This window comes from Petaurus breviceps, unplaced genomic scaffold (assembly GCF_028583685.1).
Source record: "Petaurus breviceps papuanus isolate PSGF00001 unplaced genomic scaffold, PetGlider_PUasm1.0 37, whole genome shotgun sequence".
NCBI classification, from domain to species: Eukaryota; Metazoa; Chordata; class Mammalia; order Diprotodontia; family Petauridae; genus Petaurus; species Petaurus breviceps.
In genome coordinates this window covers 85,730,454-85,749,687 of record NW_027186296.1, presented here as the reverse complement: position 1 = coordinate 85,749,687, position 19,234 = coordinate 85,730,454, and the positions used below count along the sequence as shown (strand labels likewise).

Genomic DNA, 19,234 nt, shown 5'->3' with positions numbered 1-19,234 from the left:
CCGTTGTTGAAGGCCATTTTATTCTAAGATGAACCAACCACAGACACACAGGAAATGTCTTGGTCCAAACTAGAGTTTCAGCTTTACCTAAGGGAAGCCCAAACATAATATACAGGTCCTATGAATCCCTTCTATTAGTTGGACAAAAAAAAAATATGTTGGATTATAGATCAAAAAAGTTGATATAACTATCATATAATTCAAATTTCCATATTAAAATTAAAATTTTAAGCAGAATTTTTGAAGTTTGCCTTAGTGTTTTCATCGAATTCAGTAAAAAATATAATAAAACACAGCCTGTTTGACAACATTCACAATTTTTTATTAATTGAAATTTCACGGGGCGGCCAAGTGGCTCAGTGAGTAAGAACACCAGCCCCAGTGTCGGGATGACCTGGGGATCGAATCCAGGCTCAGATACTTAGCACCACACCCAGAAATAACTGGCCGTGTAACCTTGAGCAAGTTACTTAACCCCAATTGCTTTTAAAAAAAAATTTTACTGAAACAGAATTCAAATGGGCTTTTTTCACTGTGGTTTGAAATTCTGAGTATGAAATCAAATGAGCTTACCGAGCTTGAACACAATCTACAGTTCCTTTGTAGCTATCAATGTAGGTATTGCATAAAATTCCATCTCCAACAGCTCTAGCAATAAACTGTCCCACCAACTATAATGGAAAAAAAGAACTAGATAAAAATTTATGAAATAAGCATTTGTTCCTCAAGAGCAATGTCTAAATAAGTAAACAAAAAACTGATAAAATTTCTCAATTACAAAATGAGTGACTAAAAACACATTTGACCTTCTCATCCTATATCCTTAAGAAATTAACCAAATTTTCAAGTTAAGACAGCCAACAGTAATCTCTTCTCTGAAATAAACAGGTGCAGAGAAAAGCCCTAAAAAGCAAAATAAGTACATGTTTCTGAATAAATTGGGTTAGTCCTTTTAAAAAAAAATTAAGAGTAAGGAAATTATTCCATCCTTTCCTGTCTCCTCTGGCAGCTTGACCTTGCAATCATCCACTCTAGAATCTAGAATCAACCTATATTTCTCTTCCCTTTCACAGTCAAATTCTTTAAAAATGCTAACCAACCTTACTTCCTCCCCTCTCCCTCATGAAATCACAGAATTTGAGAGTTGGAAGGGACCTCAGAAACCATCTACTTAGTCCAACCCACACACATTTAAATATACTTGGCAAATGACCACTCAAAATCCTCTCAGACCTCTAAGGAGGAGGAATCCATTACCTCTTGAAAGAGCCTTTTCCACAACTAGAGAGCCCTCTTATCAAACCCTGGCAATTTGGCTTCCAAACTTATCATTCAACTAAAACTGCTCTCCAAAGTCACCAATGATCTTGTAAATGTGATGGTCTTTTCTTAAGCTTCGCCCTTCTTGACCTCTCTGCAACATCTGTCACTGTAACTTTTTTCTTTCTAGATACTCTCCCCCTCTGTTTTCATGACACTACTTTCTTGGTTCTCCTGCTACTTCTCTACCAGTCCTTTTTGCTGGATCAAAGAATCATACATTCACTTACAAGATACAGAGCTAGAAGTCAGAGATCATTTAGTTCTATCCCAGACTTTTACAGTTGAATAAACAAAGGTCACGAAGCTTTTAAGTGGTGGTTGATTTTATAGCAAAAAATGGGGTGGGGGGGGAACACATATCCAACAACTGGAGAATAGATGAAATAAAGTACCTGAACATAATGAAATGAATATGAATGCAAGATTTTTAAAATTTCAGTCCAGATCTGTGATTTCATTAGTATGTAGAACTTCTGCAAGACAACCCTCTTTAACAAAGTTGATTGGCAACATCTTCCACAACTTACAGTCTTAGAGAGTTGCTTAAGGATGAAGGGGGGGGAAAGGTGAGGGGAAGGGAGAGAGAGGGCTTAAGAAGTTAAATAATTCACCCAGCATCACACAACCAATATATGTCAAAGAGAAGAAGTGAATGTTCTTAGGTGATCCTAACTCCAAGGCCAGCTCTCTATACACGATCTCTTATATAAGAAATTTAAAATATTAAGAATAAAAAGAAATACATGCATGAAAAAAGCAGAATCAAAAAGAGTATGAGTGACTATAAAAGTAACAATAACAACATTGGAAAAAACAGATACAAGTAAATTATCACTGTTTTAGTAAATATATCTAAAAAATTTAAATATTTGGGAATTTAGTTTCATATCCATTTTAAAAATTTTACTTGAATTTTTGCTTTTGTTGACAGTTTACTAAGTTTAAAATTTTTTAAAATATGTATTTCAAAAATATTGTAAATGACTGGTAATAGGATATCTTAATATTCTTATGTTTATTCATCTTTATTAATAAATTAAAATTTCAAATTACATAACTCAGACACATACTTCTATTGTCTTAATCAGTTGCTTTCATTTTGTGAACTCAGAATACCTGTCACAATTATATATTAAAGAGTATTTTATTTCATGCCATTTCATTGTCTAGAGTTCAGCACTTCTTAAACCATGTAGTCGCAACCCACAGTTTAAGAAGGGCTAACCAGGGTGGCAAGTGGGAAGAGTTTAAGAAGCCCTGGTCTAGACTGGCAAAATAATGTGCACTCTTTGCAACAATTTCTTTAAATCAACCTTCTAAAGAAAAAAAAATGGCTTTCTTTAGTCTTCACTGTTTTTTACATAAGTCTCTCACACAATATTTTTAATTTGGAATTACATTATTTAAGCAAATAAAATTAAATCTGATTCTCAAAGTCAAATAAACAGAACTACAGATACCATATGGACAGTGACAACAATTATGTGAAATACAGAATTATAAGGCTCAAAGGGGTTAGACTTAGTTACTAATTATCTTTCATGCCTGAATATTAAAGTGAACTTATTTTATTGTAAAAGTGATTAAATTAACCATTTGAATCCAAACAAACTAAATTTGTTTATTTCCTAATTGTTGTCCCCCATAAAGAATAGCTTTAGCAAGATATAACAATTAATAAAATTTATTCAATAAGCCACAGGGTCAGTTTCATTATATGTATTATGTTCCTCCAGTGAACAATTAGTCAAGTGAGTTTAATTTTTAGCTGTGAAACAAACACACACACACACACACACACACACACACACACACACACACACACACACACACCACCTCTCTCTAAAATTTTGGTTATACCATGTACCAGTTCGACAACATGTCATGAACAGGGTATAACAATATCTTACTATAATACAAGAAACATACAAACCTGTGGTGCTCTAGGAGTATCTAATGCTAATTCAGGTAGTTCTTTAAGCAATTTATCAAATGATTTTTCTACATCATTTGTACTGACTACTGTCCCACAAAGGTCAGAAAGGAGCTTAGATGTCATTTCTCTATGACTGGCCTTTCCCTCTAAGGCCAATGACACTGCCAGCACTGGTACTCCACTTTTCATCTCACCAAGATTTAAATCCCTTAGCATTTCCTAAAACAGAAAAAGTATTACACATTCTTTAAAAATCATAAAATGTTGCACACTTTTAAATCTTGCAATTCTTAAGTACAGAAGAAAAAATTCTAACTCAATGACTCTAATTTTACCTGTTAAGTATATTTTCCCTATATCTAAAGCCATTGATTAAGGTTTTTTGAGCTTTTTAATGAAAACTTAGTAAACATTCCTATGCCTCCTGAAGCATCTGAAGCACATTTACAAAAACTGCAAAACAGTGTTTCAATGTTAAAGGACACTGTCTTCTGAATTCATGACAGTATTAGCTTTCCCTCTAGAGAGCTGTATCTCCATTCAACCAGCAATAATCAAGTTTGTGTCACTACACTATTTTAGGCACTTTTATGTTTACTTGCCCTTCCTCCAAAGTTTTCCCTTCAATTAAAAATAAGTAGATCATCATAAAGCTAAAGGAAAGGTCTCAGGTATAAAGAGGAAAAACAAACTCTACCTATATATTCCACTAAAAAAACAGATGTCTATCTTCCAGGAAAAATAATTTTTTTTAAAGGGTTGGTAAGATATTAATTTTTTTTCTTAATTTTATAATGGTAATACTGGTGGATGTATTAAAATCAGACAACTAAATTTTGAAAATTATTTTAGATATGAAATATTCTTTTTTTTTTGCTTATTGGAGGGTAATTGGGGTTAAGTGACTTGCCCAAGGTCACACAGCTAGTTTATGTGTTAAGTGTCTGAGTCCTCTTGACTCCAAGGCCAGTGCTCTATTCACTGTGCCACCTAGCCACCCCTGAAATATTCTTCTTTATATCACAAAAGCCAAGCAATGCAAATTCAAAGAAAGTCCAAGACAACAGGATTAAATTACTATTTCATAACCTTCTTTTCAGGACAAAATGGCGTAACAACCAGCTGCAAATAATGAGTAAAGGCAGTTATTAAAAAATTGTCCAATCATGTAACAGCAAAGAATTTTATTTAATTCCAAGCTGTCTTGGTTAGCCCTCACTTAAGTCAAACCAACTGGGGCAAGGATAATTTAAATAATAAGTCTGAATTCAAAGTCTAATCTTCAAAATAAATGTGATTTCACAAATGTGAATGTTTCACTCTATGGATGCTGCTCTCAACTTATCACATAGTTTCATGAATAGCTGAGGCAAAAAAGACACTGTTTAAGGTCTCAAGGATGAAACAAGATAATACATGTGAATAACTCTGTAAACTGTAACACATTATTTAAATGTAATGTTAGGATGATGACCTTTCATGCTATTTCATAATCTGACTTTGCCTAATATTAAGTTATATATGTAAATTTTTTAACATACTGCAACTTCATTAGTATCTCCATGTTCAAAATATTCTTGTATAATTGGTGTTAAAGTCTTCTCAAATGCTCTTTCATCCAAAGGCAGAACTACTGTTTCATACACACAGTTTTCCTAGAAAAAAAGAAAGAGAAAGAGTTGCACATTCCTTGAACACAAACAAAACCAAGACACATATATCGTCAAATTTATACTGACTACTTGACAAAGTAATACAACTAGTCAAAAATCACTCTAATTTGTGGTAAAATACGCATTTTATTTTTTTAATTCATTTATTTTTAGTTTTAAACATTCACTTCCATAAATTTTGAGTTCCAAATGTTCTTCCCATCTCTCCCCTCCCCCCGCCCCAAGACAGCATGTAATTGGATATAGGCTCTATATATACATTCATATTAAACCTGTTTTCATATTAGTCATGCTATAAGGAAGAATTAGAACCAATAGGAGAAACCATAAGAAAGAAGAAACAAAAAAAAAGAGCAAATAATATGCTTCGATCTGCATTCAAACTCTTTTTCTGGATGTGGACAGCACAAAAATATGCATTTTAATACACCATTAACTACTGAGGCAGCTTGTTGTAGTGGGAAAAAAATGGGATGGGAATCAGAGGACATCAGTTCAAATTCTAGTGCTGCCACTTCCTACCTGTGGATCCCAAGACAAGCCACTTCACTTCTCTGTGCCTCAGTATCTTCATCTATAAAATGAGAGGCACTGCACTAGAAGACCTCTAAAGCCAATTCCATCTCTGGATCTAGAATCCTATGACCCTATTTTAAAGGACCACTGCAAAGTAGGTTGTCTGCATGTCTTTTTTATCTCAAAGTCATATCTAAAGTTAAAATTATTAGCCATATTAAGCAATCCTCAGACATCATTAGAAAGACAAAATTAAGGCAGCATAGCTATTGTTTTCATTATAAATTCCTTTTAAAAACAATAAATAGGGAAGGACCAGAGTTTGCAGGATGACTAAATGTTATGACCTTAAAATTCTTCGTAGCAGAACATATCCAATTGTGCTGGTGGCACCAAGAGGCCTTCGAAGTAGGTGTGGTTCAAATTCAAGATTCAGAAAGGAAACTAAACTAACTCAAAAAAAGGAGAATAGTTTCTGAGTTAAACTGTAGATTAAGAAAATACTTATTTCCTCTTTTCAGACTGGTTTCAGTTTGAACCACAAATTTTTCAGAAACTATGTTTACTTAAAAGATTATAGTAAATTTTTAAGGAACAAGACAGTAGTACTTGCTTCCACAGTCTTACACAGTATGTATTTTTGTATTATCTTAAAATTATTTGCATTCCTAGTCAATTTTAGTACAGATAACAACATCATGAAAACTACCTAGCATACACCATCTACTTGTTTTAACTTTTATTTTTTAGTTTAAAAGGATCAATTGCTTTCCAAGAATATGATATTCAATCTAGGCTAATATGAAGACTATTAGGCTGGAGTCAGGAGACAATTCTAGTCTCACCCACCCATCCCAACCATTTATTGATTAGCTTTGTGGGTTTTAGGCAAATCTCTTAGCCCTTTTTGGGATGCAGTTTCTCATCTATTCTGTAAACTAGAAAAGATTAGACTAATGATTGTCTAGGTCCATTCCAACTCTAAAATTCTATAATTCTACGAATGCTACAAAGGCAGTAGATTTGAATGATGTTACAAAAACTGTACCCCATGAATTCAGGGATTTATTCAATTGTAAGCTCTCAGAGGACAGTAGCTATCTGCCTTGCTTTCTCTCTACTGAATCATGCTTAAATAGATGCTAAGTAAAATGCTTTTAAAAGAACTATTTTAACTATGTAACCTTTATTAAGTCACACCATCTCTGGACCTCACTTGGAAGTGAGGAAGCTGAATTCAACAATCAGAAAGTCCCTTCAAACTTTAATATTCTTTAGGAGATCCCCTCTCTGAGTTTTTAAGACAAGTGGAATTAGCATATAAGCATAACTTGTTTGCTACATGTAAATTAAATTATAATAGTATATTTTAAATTAATCTTTTTCTTGAGGAAAGAAACCTTTAAGAAAATTCTACTTTTTTCCATACATAATATGCAAAATGAATCCAATACAACAAATTATCTGAATTTAATATATTCTCTAAAAGTAGTTTTATTAAATTAGATACTACAAAATAGCCTTTATGTTTTTTAATGTATTAAGTAAAGATCTCAAATTTAACAATTACCAAAAAAAGTAAGTACATGCTAGATCTTAAAAATCTGTAATGTTAGGAATTAGAAAATTTAAGTGATTTCTCATAGACTTTAGTCAATTCATATTTGAGTATTAAACATGTAAGAATTAAGTTGCAATTAAAATAACAGTGTTTTCAGAGTTGTCAGGATGTGCATGATCATTCTTTTTCAAAAAAGAAAAGTCCAACAGTCCAAAAGTCCAAAAACCTAAAAATTACCACATAAAAACAGTCACCCTCCTCTCCAACCATCCGGGCAAAGAATTTAAAATAAATTTCTGACAATCAATTATAGGTCAGGTGGTCAACATACAAATATAAAAGTGAGACTGTCTCTTTTTAAAAAATTAACATATACAAATGACTAAAATTTGAAAGCTCCTATGTATTTGAAATTTCTGTGTGAATTTTTTGCTAAAATTACAATTTTTAAAAACATTAATTACCTGGTCATCATCATAGTTGGGATCTTTAACGTCTACTTCTTCCACATCATACACCTGACCAGGTGTACCCCATACACCTTTGCCTCCTGCACCACCTAATGTAATGAATTAAAAATTGAAACAGAGAAGTCTAAAGTTCAAATCACATGTGAATGATCCATATGCCATCTTAATACTACTCAGAAATAGTGTACCTGAATAAATACAACTAAGTTACTATCAGTATCATTTCAAATATCTTTGGCAAAATCATCTCATTTGGAAAGAAAACACACACACACACACACACACACACACACACACACACCCCTACACCTGTACATATTAGGACCAAACTGTGGCAAACATGTCATGAACCAGAAGTTAAGTTACTTAGGTTCAGTCTTCAACATTGAAAAAAAAAATGAAATGGAATTTTCTAATTCAATTTAATTGCGATTCTCAAATGACACATCTTCATATAAAGTAAACTGAAAATTTGAGATTGTCATGTATTTGTTAATTAGGGAAAACAGAAACTCCTATTCGATTTTTTTGTGCAATGGCTCCAAGATTTATACTCTGTATCTTTTTATGCAATTACTTTGAGTTGGCGCTAAGGTATGGTACAGTATATTAAAAATGATCCAACTACTGAATGTAAGACACTTATTGAAATATGGATAAATTCAGTGGGCACTGTGTTCAAAGTATGATTTATTATTAATTTCATTCAACTCAACAAACATACCTACTGTGTGCAATATACTGTGCAAAGAATTAAAGATGATACTGGGGAGAAAGGAAGATTAGCTCATACATGGCCCTCATGAAGCTTAAGTCTCTAAAGACAAATGGATGAACTTTGCACTTTAGCAATACACTGACACCAAAAGAAGTTTTTATATGAGTTAATGATATTTTTGGAGTTGTTTGTTTCCATTTCAAAATTACTTTTGTGCACAAATCCATCAGTAAAATAAAGTCTTTTAAAGATGTTCTTCTATTTAAATTCACTACACTTTATTTTTTCTAGGTGCAAAGAAATAGTCTTCGATTACCTCTGGAAAATAATTATGATGATGATGCAAAAAGAAATTTGGAAAGTAATTATTTAAAAGTAATGTGGAAAGTAATTATTTATTATGACAATGCAAAAAGGAGAATATGATGTTACTGATACTTAATAATTGTGAAGTATCTACTTTTAATCTTGGTAAATGGTCTACACCAAGAAAAGTCCATGTCCCTAGCTCAAATTGGTACTGAATAATTAAGTTCTAGTGTGATTCAATCATTACAACACGAACTGTAATTTATTGGTCATTTTTTTTTAAATCCAGAAAAAAATGAAAGTTGCAGTCCAGACCATTTGCAAACTGGTAAAATCTCAATTTGCACTGAAATTACTCTAATATGTAAGTCAGATTAATAGGAATTACTTCAATACATAATAAACTCATGTGAACAAGGGCAGAATGTTAGTAATCTGGTCAGTGAAAGTAGGAATACACCAATCCAGTTTCTAACCAATTTTCTTGAGATCACACATATATAGCTAAATCATAATGAGAAAACAGCAGTGATGTTTCATAAAGAGCCTATGTGCCTGAGATGTCCAGATATGAGAATCATGTACACCAGTAAGATAAATCTTACAAGAGTATCTAGTATCTATAGTATCTAATATATCTAAAACAATAATATCGAGTATAAAGCTAGATATAAATGGAATTTTTTAACTTTGCACATTTCACAAACATAAATGTCCAAGATGACTAAACTTAAAAACAAGTAAAAACAGCAGGCAACATTCTTCCTATTTTATGTTTATATAATAAAAAAAACAAAAAACACTTAGTCTTTTCCATTTCTCCCATCTCTCCTACTCCCAGGAGTAAAAGTCAGAAATACTAGGAAAAAACAAATGCTTTTCTCTCATTCTCCTTTGAATTTAATCCATATTACTAACCTTTCTTTGGTAGTCCCCTTCCTTTCCCAGACCGGGACCGCCTGTCCAGCAACTTCCCCTTTGGACTAGTTGGTACAGTAACTCCACTTCTTAGGGCCTCTCCTCCATTATCACTAACAGAATCTCCTCTCCCCGAATCCCGGGAAGAATTCTTTCTCAACCTCCTCTTTGCTTTTGCATTAATTCTCGCTTCATTAATGGAGGATGCAGGAATCCAATTTCCATTTATTTCATTTTTTATTTCTTCAGTCCCAACAGTTTCTTCATCTCCAGAAAACAGAGAGTCACTTAAATTATCAGATTCTCAAAGAGAAAGATAAGAAAAAGAAAATTTCTTAGTGTATATTTTAAACATCCATTACTAAAATTGTGAGTTTTAAGACTATAATAATTGACAAAAATGCTTTCTTTTCCATATTAGCATGCAACATAAATCAAGTAACTAATTCCACCTAACAAACTGTACTAAGGGAAACCTATTACTCATAGTCTTATTCATGTAAATTTTAAGCAGAGTTTCTAGAAGAACTGGTTACAACTAAAAACAATTATAAAAATCACTGAAATTTGGGAGACTGAAGTTTAGCATATAAGTGGGGATCCTGTGAAAAAAATCAGGAGGAATACAAACCATATGCATGCATCCTGGCCTCCAAAAAAATGAATCAATGAGGAAATACATTTGAATTCCTGAAAATAAAAACAAATTCTGAATACCTACTGTGAATGATGCCTCAGTGGATACAAATACTGCTAGACCCCTGGACAATTTTAGTAAATCATTCAGAGTCACTGAAAATTCAATGAAATGTCAACACACTTGAAAGATGACTTACAGTAATATGCCAGGTACTCTGACTAGAGCTAAACAAAATAATCTAACCAACCCATGAAATAGTACTAAATAAAATGTCAATGGTCCTTTAATACCAGAAAAGACCAGAATTTAGGAACACCTCAAAGGACCAAGTTCCATTAATAGTGCATTTTTTTTAATCCATAAGGCAAAGCAAATATAGTAGGATGAACATTTTCACTTTAAATACTGTATTATTTTACCATATTATTACATAAAATTATATTATTACACAAAATTAAATGTGTGTATGTGTATATTTTAAATCAACTGATGCTCTTAGTCCTTCTATCGATAGTTACCTAAAGTCTTAACAAACGCAGCTTGGTAGTCTACATTTTTTTAAGATCCTCTAGAATCACAACTAATCTTGTCTTCAACTACTATATGTAAAAACTCCACACCAGTCAAAATGATTTACTCCTTAATCCTTAAATATATCAATGCACTACCATCTCAATCCCACTCAGCAGCCCCTTGCTAGAACAGAATATCTGATTCCATATGTTCTATTTATCCAAGTCCCATCCTTCCCTAATCAAGGTCCGTCCAGTTCAAATCCAAGTCTCAAATCCTTCAAGAAACTTTTCTTGACCACTCTGGCATACAATGATTTCCTTTTCTGAACCATAGTTAACACCAACAGTACATCAATTTATTGCCAGAGTATATACCACTAATCTGGCACTTCTTATATGCAAACTGATACTGCTATTTATCTTTTACATCTATGTCCAATTCCCTTATGCCATTTTGTAACCCCAGGACAGAGCCCCATAAAAATAAAAGCTCACGTTTTTATAGCATTATCTAGTTTATTTTCTTCACAGTAATCCCCAAAGTAGATAATAATTATCCCTACTTTGCAGATTTAAAAATTTAGGTTCAGGGAGGATGACCTGTTCATAATCACAGAGTTTAGACACAGTCCCTGAGCTTAGAGGAGTGGTGTCAAACTCAAACATAAACAAACCTCTGCCAAGTTGCCTAGTGACTTAGAAAACCACAAATTAACATTATCTATGTTGTTTTGCATTTTTCTTAATTTTGTTAAACATTAATCAGGTTCAGTGGCAAACTCTATAAAGCTACTCTATAAAGCTTCTGATTTCAAATATGATATTCTTTCAATTAACCCGCTAACTGAGCAAAGATTGATCTCAAAAAATGTTTAACTGCAATAAGTACACATTCAATCTTTGAGGACACAGCTCTCATGAGCTAAACTAGCTGACTAGTAGTTAGCTCAAGTCATAAGTAATGACTTTGGTATTTTAAAACAGGACTAGATAGCTATATATTATATACTAATTTCCCCAAAGTCCAATAGGGTTGAACCATTTATGGGCAGATTTCTGTCCATGGATTATATTTATTTTAAAACCTTTTAAAAAAAAAAACATATTGGGGCAGCTAGGTGGCAGAGTGAGTAGAGCACCGGCCCTGGAGTCAGGAGGACCTGACTTCAAATTAGGCTTCAGACACTTAACATTTACTAGCTCTGTGACCTTGGGCAAGTCACTTAACCCCAAATGCCCTGCCTTCTCCCCTCCAAAAAAAATTTTTTTTTAAAAACATATCATCTAGGATTGCTACAGTTGTGTAATGTAAAACATAAAAAAAAAAAAGGAAAGGTCTAAAATAGCAGAATTATAAAGCTGAGTTAAATGAAGTACACACTAACAGGTAAACCAAACATCTGGAACTTTCCTAGCCTATATTTACATAAATGTACATTTACCCTAGTATTTTTCAAACTGATGAATCAAGAAGTACTTACTGTGTGCTCATCACTATATTAGGTGACACAAAAGAGTTATCTAAGATTTGGCCTATGACTCTGTAGGACCTTTCATTATACTTAAGAGAAAAACTAGCATGTATAAAACAGGGAAAAATACTAAATTATATGGTTCAAACTATAAATGCAATAAGATTTCAGAGACAGAAGAGATTAGCATAGACTAGAGAAGTTTGAGGTCTCATGAAAGAAAAATTGTGCTATTAATGACAGAAATGGGATAACTAGGAAAAGAAATCAGTTAAAGAGAAGGAGATGGGGCGGCTAGGTGGCGCAGTGAATATAGCACCAGCCCTGGAGTCAGGAGGACCTGAGTTCAAATAGCCATGTGACCTTGGGCAAGTCACTAAACTCCAATTGCCCTCCCCAAAAAAGGAAAAAAAAAAAGAGATTGAGATAACTTTAGTTCTGGGTACACTGAGTTGGGGTTACACTGGGACATTAAAATAGGAAAAGAAGGTAGGCAATTGAAAATAGAAGGCTATAGTGCTGATGACAGAGTAGATTTGGAGATGCAAATTTGGAAATCGTCAACATAAAGATGAAAGTTGAAGGAGTGAAAAAAGAGAGAGGAAGTCAGGAGACTAGATTATAAACTACCCGTAGTTATAATACACTAGAAAGTAAACACAGAAATATTCAAAGGAATAAGAGAACCCAGAAAGTCGAGTGTCATAGAAGTGAAGAAAGAATTCTAAGAGTAGGTAGCTCCCAAAAGATTGAATAATAAATGTAAAACACATGTTGCTTATTCTTCAATTAAGCTAAATTACTCAAAATTAATCCTGAGAATGATATTACAACTATTCTCAGGGTTATAAAGAAAAATGACAATTTTCATATACTGTATCTATTTTTCCATTTATATATTCTTGTCCTTCAACTTTTTGTATCTCTATTTATATGCCTATATCACACTGCTTCCATACATATATTTTTAATGTCAACTCTGCATATCACTTTGTTTTTTTAACCTATCAGCTGCTTTAAGGTTTAACTTCATTTGCATACATCACAATTTTATTAATACAATATGAATACAACATTGATCTGGTCTCAAGAAAACCAAAAGTTAAGCCACAAACAGCTTCTTTAAAGAATTATGGGATTTCAAAATAGCTTTTTTCAACATTCAAACTGTTTTTCTCTCAGGACTCTCAAGTACCTAAATGAAAACAGGCAAAACTGGTACCATATGAACACATATCAGACCAAAAGTCTTAATCATATTTATAAACGCTAGCCAAAAGGAATACTGTTAGGATAGCACTACTCCAAAATTTTGCTATGGGACTAGTCACATAGGTAAGGTTCTTAACTAGACCCTATACATGGTGATTTAGGTGCTAAATTAAAGGTCCCATTACATGGTAGAAGCATGACAAAAGTCACAAACTATGTGAAAACTAGACTCCTCCATATTCACAATATGTATATATCTCAGAGAATAGGAGGGCAAATTTATGCATAACTCCTTAAAATCTGATGTTTTCTTAAGTGGAAATTTTTTGCATTTTATCTATTCAATATATTAAAAGATAAATAATAGCTAAAAGTAGAATTTCTCTCTGACATTAATTATTGTAGGATTTTTTTCAACTAAAATATTTCCCTAGCTCACTTTCACTGAAATTACTTGTAAGATGGCAAGACCTATACGAACTGATGCAAAGTAAAATGAGAAGAACTGAGAGATCATTATGCACTGTAATAGCAACATTGAAATGATAATCAACTATGAAAAACCTGGCTATTCTGATCAAGACAACTCCAAAAGACTCATGATGAAAAAAATGCTATCCATCTCCAGAGAGAGAACTGATGAACTCTAGTTCAAAATGAAGTATAATTTTCTCACTTCCTTTATTTTTCTTGCTTTTTAAAAAATATTGCTAAAATGGAAATGTTTTGCATGATTTCAACCGTATAATTGGTATCATATTGCTTGCCTTCTCAGTGGCTGGGGAAGAAGGTGGGAAGGAGGGAAAGATTTTGGAACACAAAATTTAAAAAGAAAAGAATGTTTAAAATTATTTTAAAATGTAATTTCAATAAAACAAAAGTGTAGCTGTAGTGACTTCCAAAAAAAAGTGACCTTCAAACATGTCTGCCCAAATCAAAATTGTACACACTACTAAACAAAAAGTGGCTTAATGTAGATGTTCAGCAAAATGATCAAAGAAAATACAGGGTTAAATATAAAATATTTAAGCATACTTTCATTAGTTCTAGAAAATACATTTCAAACTCTTTATAGAAACTTGAATATTAATGAAATTATAAGAGTCTTTCAGAAAAATAGTAAGCCAAAAAGCTATTGATATTATGTACAACGCAAAAATGTTATTGTAACTTTGCAAAACATCTCCAGTAAAAAGGACAAAAACATTTTAAATCAACAAAAACAGCAACTCTGAATACTTTGACAAGTTAGCTAATATGTAAACATCTATGTCAAAAATATTCACTCTTATAATGTTCATAAGAAAGGTATTTTTGAAATCTACTAAAACATAATAGTTTTGAGAGAACTTTTTTAAAACAATTTATAGAAAACTATGAATAAATTTTTATAAATTAACCAGAACCTATAGCAGGATATTATTTTTTTAAAATCCTGCCCTCCTTTATGCATTGTTCAATATATGAAGAGCTTATTAAAGAATAAAGAGTATATTGGGTTGATAAAGATTAGAAGCAAGGATAGGGAACCATATGCTTTTTTTTTTAAACTATGAATTTCCTATTTTAAAAAACAGAAAGGGGCAGCTAGGTGGCTCAGTGAATAGAGCACCAGCCCTGGAGTCAGGAGGATCTGAGTTCAAATGCGGCCTCAGACACTTAACACAAAATACTATCCATGTGACCTTGGGCAAGTCACTTAACCCCAACTGCCCTACCTTCCCCTCTCCAAAAAAAATAAACCCATAAATTCACAAAATGGTTAAGTTAAAGACAGCTCAGTCCAGAAAAAAAAAAAGGTGGGCAGAGTATCAGAAAGGGCATCTTCTTTAAAGAATTGGTCACCCAAATAAATATGAGGCAGGCATATATCCTATGTTCATGTAGTAAACTCAAGTTGTTGTTTTTTTTAATCCAGATCATGTTACTATCATTCTTTCACATTTTGGCTCAACATACTTGCATAAAATAAAGCTGAAAAACCAAATGTCATTACTTACCTGTAGGATAAACATTTAGTACTTGCTCATTTTCTACTTCCATCGTTGCTTAATTACACTTGCTTAGACAAATTGATGGTAGTATTTTTTTTAGAATCTATTAAAAAGAGAATGAAAAATAAGTTTTACTGTAACCTACTAGTAATAATTGAAATTAGTTCAGTCTGCTGAACATTTACAAAAGAAATCACAATACTTAATTAAACCCTATTAAAGCTTTACTTTGCTTTCAAAGGCTGAAATCAAATACTTGTTAGGATTTCTATCGTCCTGACAATTCCAGTAAACTAACAATAAAAGTGCCCAGATTTCAGCACAGGTTGGACAATTCCTTTAATATGGAATAAAATGACAGCAGTTGTACATATTATTTCTTTTCTCCACCACATCGAATCTCAAGGTTTCACATTTGTAAAAAAAAAAAAAAAGTAATGCTGTAAGTTTTCCCCAGCAGTAGATATAAAATACCATAATTTTAGTATGATACTTTGACATCATCAGTGAAAGTTACATTGAATCTAATTTTTCTTATCTTTCCATAACTGTTCTAATCCATTACCATTACCAATAAAGCTGAAAATCATGTTTATTTTATACATTTTAACAAAGATATGTAAAAGCCTGATGATACTTGTATCAATTTTTCAAAGGGTTTTTAGACAAGTATCTAAAGGGTTTTAAAATTCTCAATGCTTAGAAGTTTCATTTAAACCAATTACCTTTTTTTCTTCACCAATTATATCAACTAACCTTGCAGTGTACTGAGAGAAAAATAATGCCCAAAGATCATTTTTGTCAAAATAATCAAGATATAATAACTGGAGGGTATACCAAGTGAGGTTACATAATCTCTTTCTCTAGAGATTTTTACAAACAGATTTCAATTTCTCATATGACTAAAACCTAGATTACAGACTATGCTATCCCTGTGGCTTTACATATAATATGCTTTAATTACTTAAGCATATCTTTAATAGTAGTGTTGCATAAAAATTAAAAATAATGAATAACTCCATTACATATTATCTTCCTTTCAATACCATTCAAATAGTTACCTCATCCAATCATTCAGAATTCCCCAGTGTTCTCAAGCACTAGTATTTTATTAAGAGTGTTCGCTATGCAGTTCTCACAATGGTGGGGAATCCAGATTGGCTGTTTAGTTTGTGAGGTAACTTTCTTTGTTCCTGGTAGAATGTTCCATTACAATCATTCCACTAGCAGTGTGCTCTCCTTTTAAAAAACAAAATGCACACATTAATGACACTTCCTTTTATATGTTATGGACAAATACTTATATTGGTTATAATATAACCTGTTAACTTAGGATAAAGAATGTTGTCTCATACAGGAATCAGAAACCAAATCTGCCTTAAAATTACTGAGTGTGTTTTAATTTCAAAATGGTAGATATGTTCCCCTTTCACCTAAAGAAAATATTAACTAGCCTAAGTAAACTGGCTTTGTCTTATAAACGTGGTATAATTGTCAATTAGTGTAGAGGCAGCTCTATGGCTTCAAAAGATGAATAAAATGGATGTTACTCTTTGATTTTGTAAAGATTAAAGGATTCTATCATATATGGACACTTTTTAACAGCATGATTGCCACCAACACCACATTAAAAAAACAAACAAAATGTAACTTTACAAATGTATTTTCCATAAGTAAATATCCTGCAAAGATATAAAATTCAACAAATAACATATTTTGTTGGCTCATGTGGATGACTGTCCTATTATTTTTCCCTAAGTCAAATAAGCTATACGTATATTTGGAAACCCTTTGCCTCATTTGTTTTTATGTGTAATAATTCATCTGAATCTTGTCTGCAGATTCTTGCCCCAGATATACACACAAAAAGATAACTATACTCAAGTGTCAGAAGCCCTGAGATGATCATCTTCCCTACTTAGTAACTGAGTAAGTCATCTTTCTTCCTGAAACCTCAGTTTCCTTATCTTTAAAAAGTTCAGGATACTTTGCACTACTAAGTAAGGTTCAAATAAGATAATGTGTAAAATCCCAGTAGAAATACTATCGGTATCTGAATGTGACTACTATAAAATGAAAAAAAAAGGTATGCATATATCCAACTCCAAATTTTATTTCCCAAATAAACATCTGCCTTTTGGCCTTTTGTTAATTGACAAAATCGTTAATATAAACACAAACCATATCAGACTCTTCTAAATATATGAAATTTTGAAAAACATTACATATACTGGTCACTAAAGACAACATATTTACTATTTTGAAGTACCAAAATATTATAGAAAAGGAATTAAACTGGCTATCACTATGAATGTTAACTAACATATTTATGAATTATAACTAGTCAACATTTACTACTCTTTAAGAGAAGCATAAAGGAAAAAGTAGTCTAGGGTTCTTATGTTTAATCTCTCTGATCAGTGTTGTGTATGTTTTAAAATTTTTTCTTTAAATATACATTTAAAAGGTAAGTTGTTTCTGTTTCTAAAAACTTAAAATAATTTGGCCTAAGAATCTAAACCCCACATCCTCAACACCAAACCACAAAACTGAGGTTTTTCTTTTTAAAGGTATGCTTACAAGTCACCTAAAAACTGCCCTACTGTTTATATGAAAGACTATTTTCTTTCCTACAATGTTCTACAGAAATATACAGTCAAGAGTTTCACTGCCAAGATATTTCCAAATAAAACAAAAACACTGTATTCTTACTTTTTCCTAAGCAACACAAAAATATCAATATTTAGGACATATATGAATTGAAAAAATATGTTAATATTCTCTAGTTGCTATCAAAACTTTAAGCAAAGAAAAAAGTCCAACTTTATATGGTTAGTTAAAACATAAGCATCTTAGTGATGCAGGAAATCTTTGTGGGAAATAGCAGATGGTATTTTTGTAGCACTAATTTTTACCTCTTTGATTTATGAATATTTGAAAAAAAGTGACCAAATCATTTCAAAGATCCTTGCAGTTTTATTTGGAAGTTGAATGAACCCATAACAGCACAGGATAAGGGTACAAAAAAGCAAATAGTCCAGGAGTCTATCTCCAATACTCGAGTTTCTAAGGCAAAACTTAAAATCATTAAGCCATTTCTAATCCTCTCCTCCCCCTCTGCCCTCCCTCAAAAAAAATTATGCTGAAACTCTGGGAAACAAAAAATAATTTAGTCCAAAATAGGTAATCATTTTAAAAGTTAGCTCCATTTTTAAACATCTGCTCTAGGGCTTATTGGTGTTATCGATCAAGCTCCCATACAGACACTGAAGATTGAGATTATGTTTGCAGATTGCTTTAATTTACTAATAGAATTGGTATTTCACAGAAATATTTATTGCAATAGAGATGGTACCCAATTGCCTTTATTTGCACTGATAGATGAGATTCATTTTATTTTGCTTTTTTAAAGACATCAAAAATTTTAGGAAGGAGAATCCAAGCATTTACCTCCTTAGAAGAGAGGAGGTGTGGCTTTGATCCTCTCCAGTTCCAGTCCCTTATCTCAGATAAATCTCTTTCCCCAGCAAAACCAAGGCCTACTTCCTACAGACTTTGCTCACTGGACACCAGGCACAACATGAAGTGAAATCTCTGTTTCCCACAAATCAATTCCTAATTTGTGAGAAAACCATAGGACCTAGCAGCAGGCTAGCCGGCTAAAGGGGAAAAGTCCAGAGGGTTTCAGTATGTGAATATGTGTCTCTTTTTCCTGGATGCTAGTGTCTGGAGAGTATAGGATAAGTGTCTACAAATACAATGCCCTCTACAGATAGTCTTCTTTTAAGGCTCCATAAGGGTGGGGAGGGGGGAGCAAGTGCCACCTCTTTGTAAGGGAAGAAGGGCTGTGGGGAAAAGAAATTCTTTCCCCTGCCTGGGGGGGGGGGGGGGGGGGGGGGGGGGGGGGGCAAGAGGGGGAGGGGGGGGGGCTCTCAATTAGATACCGGAGGGGGAGGGTGAAGGGGAGGGAGCGACGG

The 19,234-nt window shown here is 32.7% G+C and overlaps 1 protein-coding gene across 2 annotated transcripts in view; it reads right to left on the bottom strand.

The window, feature by feature from the left end:
* PDCD4 (programmed cell death 4) overlaps positions 1-19,234 on the bottom strand; it is a 28,341-nt gene that overhangs the window by 7,493 nt on the left and 1,614 nt on the right. The window contains exons 2-8 of one of the 2 annotated variants that reach the window (XM_069098952.1): positions 16,319-16,496; positions 15,264-15,360; positions 9,425-9,727; positions 7,474-7,568; positions 4,801-4,914; positions 3,257-3,478; positions 574-671 (exon numbers count right to left, since the gene is read on the bottom strand). In XM_069098952.1, coding sequence (XP_068955053.1) covers positions 574-671; positions 3,257-3,478; positions 4,801-4,914; positions 7,474-7,568; positions 9,425-9,727; positions 15,264-15,306 — 875 coding nt within the window. In that variant the 5' untranslated portion in view covers positions 15,307-15,360; positions 16,319-16,496. The remainder of the gene's footprint in view (positions 1-573; positions 672-3,256; positions 3,479-4,800; positions 4,915-7,473; positions 7,569-9,424; positions 9,728-15,263; positions 15,361-16,318; positions 16,497-19,234) is intronic. The other variant, XM_069098951.1, reaches the window with a different exon arrangement.